At 33.5% G+C, this 5,077-nt stretch overlaps 1 protein-coding gene across 1 annotated transcript; it reads right to left on the bottom strand.

Annotated features, from left to right (window-relative positions):
• Positions 1–2,212: 2,212 nt before the first annotated feature.
• LOC126722509 (F-box/kelch-repeat protein At3g23880-like) lies at positions 2,213–3,354 on the bottom strand. Its single transcript, XM_050425668.1, has 2 exons — positions 3,007–3,354; positions 2,213–2,857 (listed from the first exon to the last, which is right to left on the bottom strand). The coding sequence occupies exons 1-2, from the start codon at positions 3,352–3,354 to the stop codon at positions 2,213–2,215; spliced, it is 993 nt and encodes a 330-aa protein (XP_050281625.1).
• Between the last annotated feature and the right edge of the window lie 1,723 nt (positions 3,355–5,077).

Here is a 5,077-nt window from a genome sequence, read left to right on the forward strand (position 1 = left end):
ATGTGGGTGTTTAAACACATCTTTTTTCTTTTCTTTTTTGGGTAAACTGGAGTTTTATTAAAAGCAACTAAGCAGAGAAAACAGAAGCAGTAATCTATACTACTATTTTAATGGGTTGCATCTGTTTGGACCAGATATTTTTTTTTTTTTTTTTTTTTGGGTTTCAAAATACCCCTATTTTTTTAAGTTTAAGTAGAGATAAAACTAAAGGACAATTTAGTAAAAATACATGTCTAACTTATACTAAAATATTACCTACAAAATAGGAACATTATCCCACTAACCCACTTTTTCAAAGCAACTACACATTTATTTTTTTTTAAGTACTATTATTATTTTTTTTTAAAAAACCCCACGTACTGATAATTATTAAAAAAAAAATTAAATAGTTATAAAAAAAAAAAAAAAAAGCTAACACACGTATTGATTAAAAAACTAACGCAAGTTGTCAAGTATGATAAAATGTGGGTGTTTAAACACATTTTTCTTTTCTTTTTTGGGTAAATTGGAGTTTTATTAAAAGCAACAATGCGGAGAAAACAGAAGCAGCAATGCTGCGATCATACAAAGTTTCAGCTGAATTTAAATTCAAAAGGACACCTCGGCGGAGGGTCAAGAAAAACTACAACTCCAAACTTCTACATTTATTGAAAAGTACACTCACATTTTAGTCACACACAACTCCAAACTTCTACCTAACAAATTTAAATCTCTCCATTATCATTAAGCAGTTATAATGTTATCAAATTACTTCCCATCTCTTCCATAAAAATGAAAATACTTCCCATCTCCACCCTCCACCCTCAAGTCCCTGCTTTTTATACTTAGAGGAACAATAGTAATAGGTGACTACGTGCCAGAGGAAGCCACTCAAAAAGGTATTTACTTATCATTTTCTTTCCATTCATGTCAGATAATTTATGAGTTCTATTTGAACTCAAATTTTCTTATATTCTCATTTTCAAATATGAGTTCTTATATCTATACTACTATTTATATAAGGGGTTGCTCTTGTTTGGACCGATTTTTTTCCCAAAATACCCCTATTCTCTAGGTTTAAGTTGGAACAAAACTAAAGGATAGTCCGGTAAAAATACACTTCTAACTTTTACTAAAATATTGCTTACAAAATAGGATCACAATTTTTTTTTTTTTACAATACTACAAACCCTCAAATTACTCTCCATAAAATACATTTCTAACTACAAAATTTTATGATCATACCTAAAACAAAGTCCTCCGTTTTCTTTCCCAAAGCAACTAAGAGAGTATTTTTTTTTACAATACCACATAACACATTTAATCCATAAAATACACTAACAAAACACGACTCTACCTACAGTTACATGGTTACAGCAGCTTATGTTTGGCCTAATCCCTTACTTTATTGACTTTACGTTGATGCAAAACAATATGTTATGTACACAACACAGTATCAGAAGGCAAGTAGGCAACGGCTGATCATAGCAGAAATATTTTAGCGTGCCTAATGAAATGGAAAGTGAAACAATTTTTCATATAGAATAAGAATTGGCTGTGACAATTTCAGAATACAGAAAAAAAAAAAAAATTCAGTCTTCATTTACATTTACATTTACCATTTCGTTCTTGCAAATGACTCATCCCATCATCAACCAAAACCACAAAATCGTATTTAACAATTTTGACCACTCTTTAGAGCATCTTCTTCCACCACAATGGGGATTTTGGCTACGATCAGTCCTCTGTTATTCGGGGGGCTATCCCTCAATCTTTAATGTGGACTATTTGGCAATAAATAGGGGTACTTTTGAGGGGACAGAGAGTACATCATTCTAGTTGAAATTGTTTTTGCTGTGATTGTTGTATAATTGGATGGCTGCCTTGAGTAGGCTGTCTTTTTCCTTTTTCGAGGATTTTGTGGACTTGAATGTTATTTTTGTTAGACTCTAAGACTCTCTCTTGTATACTACCTGTGTACATGGGGTCTTTTTTTTTTTTTTTTTCCCTCTAAAATGATACAATTTTGCTAAGTTACCTATAAAAAAAAGTTAAAAAATTATGACCACTCTTTATATCCATTCAAGAACAAATTAAAATCCAAAAGCCATGTATTGAGGTTTGAAACTTAATATTTAAGTATAGCAACACATAAATATCTAGCACATACAAAGAATAAAATAGAATTTAGGAATGTAAATGCTGAAATTTTGAGTTGAATACTGGAGCCTTTTTATCTGCACTTTCTCTTCTTGCTCACATTCCACTTGGAAACTGCATCATTTGATTTGTCAAGTAAGAAAAGATTCTCCACATAATTATCAGCAAAAGAATAACATGAGCTTCTACAAAACCCCAACTTCTTCACTTGTTGGCTCTCAGGGTCATATGAACAGAGCTCCCAACCAAGTAATACTTCGTTCTGCACTAATAAATGACCATTCTTCCGGAAACCTAACACTCTACAGAATTGCCTATTGAGGTCAATAGTGAACAGTTTAGTCCAAGAATCAACAACGCCATACTCTTTCATCACAAAAACAGAACAACGCTCACTCATATACTCATGGCATATTAGAGAAAGCAATCCCTTGAATACCAAGATATGAATACCATGCTCAAATTTGAAATTACCATTTGGCAAGGATATCACGCGGAAAACCTCATCACCCAAATCAAATGACAAAACTATTGAACTCCAGGCATCACACCGATTTGCAGCAAAAAAAACAGCTCCATTTAAAGAAACTGCTGTTGACATGGAACAGTCACTGATATCAACTCCAGGCGGATACGAGTCCCTACCACTCGTTATTCTCCAAGATCCCTCGTTAACAGAGTAAACCTCAACCAGAGGTTTTTGGCGCGTTTTTTGTTGCTAAGATTTTTATATTGAAATGCAATTCTCACCAGCTTATAATCATTGGTACTCGGATCAAACCCAAACGCTAGATAACATGCAAAGGAGGAGGCCGTAACGGAAGGGTTGGGAAGGACAATAAATTTTCTAATACAGGGATTCCAAACAATATAGCGGCCTGGTTCAAGGCAAAACAATCCATTAACGTAACCGACTAATTTAAAATCGCGACCAAAACTATTCGGCAACTCAAGTTCTTGAATTTGTTCAGATGACAAGTCATTATTTTCATTGTCTTCTTCGTGAATTAATTCGTAAACCATGTTGAGATCCGAATACTTAACAATTAATTTGTTGGAATTGGAGTGTGATCGAGTGAGATTGGAATTGATGAAGGCAGGACTTGTGATTAGAGAGTTCCATGATTTGGATACGCACCTGAATCGGATTAGGGATTTCACGGGTAGTCTATGCAGGATCTCCAGAAACACATCGCATGGCAGATACTCCGTCATTCCGTATCTTTCTTTTTTTCTCGGCTTTACCGAATTTAGAGTGTCGAGAAAATTTTCAATTTGAAGCACTTGTTGTGTGCCTCGTGGGTTGTTGTGCATGCGGCTTTTATTTGGATGGCTAAAGTCGGTTTGGCTTTATCCTAGTGATAGTAGAAAACTAAGTTCTACTTGGTTTTGGTTTCTTGCACAGTAATATAGGAATTCAAGTCCTTGTTCGTTTAGTACTGTTATATATATATATATATATATATATATAAATAAATAAGACTAGTGCAAATACAATAGGGTGCTTTATTATTTGTGTGAAAGAGTCAATGGTGCATTTAGGGCTTGGGTCTTGTGAGAGTGCTTGTGTGCTACTATTGTAATCTCCTTATTTTATTGTAGAACTTTCTTTGTTGCCGTCTATAGGCAAGTGTCGAACCACGTAAATCCTTATGTCCATTATTTTCTTCTGTCTTCTTTAATCTTGCGTTTAGTGGGTGTATTTTCACAATAGTCTTGTGACAGACAATTAAATTTCACTAACAAAAATTATATTTTTTTCCCTTAAAAAAATTTGAGATAGTATGTGTGTTGTAGGCCCGGCAAGTTCTTTAGTAAATATCCTTATTTTTTTATTCTTTTCTTTTTCAATTTCAATAAAAATGAAAATCTTATTTCATAAAAAAAAGTCCTATCAAATCAATATCTAACTATATAAATCTAAAAGTTGAAGCGTAGCATTTTTTAATGTTTCTATACTCACGCTGGCCACATTAGTAGCCATGTCATTACTATCATTTTTCCTGAATTTTTCCTACAATTCAAAAATCATTTTCCTCAACTTTAAATACTAAGAAAAAGACAATAATTCCCAGCCTTATCTCCACTGTAAAACCTAATTTTTATGGTTTTAATTTCACCATAAAGCTCAAACCCAAGCCTATGTTTCAAGGCTTCAATTTTTTAACGGAAAACTTTTTGTGTTTCACGGTTTCAACTTTCTTACTCCTTACCTTTTGGTTTATAGAGTTTACGGATTCAACCTTCAACGTTTCAATTTTGCAACGGTTTCAATTTCTCAACGGCAACCCTTCAACTTACTAACACCAGCCTCTTTGTCTTACCTCCTTCCTCTCTTCCTCCCCTCACAGTGCATACTTACTGACAGAAGTTGGGTGATTTAGTTCAGGTATCCTCACATAATAATTCAATGTAAGGATTAGAATAATAGTATTGTTCCTTTTGATTGATGTCTTTTTTTTTTCCTTTTAAATTTTGTTAGTGCCACTTTCGTGTTGTGGTGTAGATGATTGTTATGTTGATTTTGATTGTTGGGTTTTTTTTTCCCTTTGTCATTTAATCAAGCTCTTGATATCTTTGCTTTTTTATTTGTCAAGATTTTTGTTAATTCTTTTTTTTGGTGAATGGTCAATATGTTTTTTTTTTTTTGAAGAATGGTCAATACGTCTTTCTTTGAACTGTAAAGAAAATGTGCTTCTAGCTTTCTGCCTATCTTCTAATTTAGCTGGCGCAAAGGGTGATAAAATAGCTAGCCTAATGGGCTTTCGGCTTTCCTACTACGTTCACATTAAGTAGCCGAATGGGTCAACTTTAATCTGTAGTCATCCTCCAATAATGAAAGTTTTGACTGGCATTCTTCTAGGAGGTAGCTCAGTTATCACAGTTGTTTGGAGTCATCCTAAACACATGCAAACACACAAAATAGCATACATGCAAA

The sequence above is a fragment of the Quercus robur genome, chromosome 4 (assembly GCF_932294415.1).
Source record: "Quercus robur chromosome 4, dhQueRobu3.1, whole genome shotgun sequence".
In the NCBI taxonomy this organism is placed as follows: domain Eukaryota; kingdom Viridiplantae; phylum Streptophyta; class Magnoliopsida; order Fagales; family Fagaceae; genus Quercus; species Quercus robur.

Coding starts and splice junctions, on each gene's coding strand:
- LOC126722509 (XM_050425668.1), bottom strand. CDS start 3,354: ATGACGGAGTATCTGCCATGCGATGTGTTTCTGGAGATCCTGCATAGA. Junction 2,858..3,006: donor TTGAACCAGGCCGCTATATT/GTTTGGAATCCC, acceptor TAAAAATCTTAG/CAACAAAAAACGCGCCAAAA.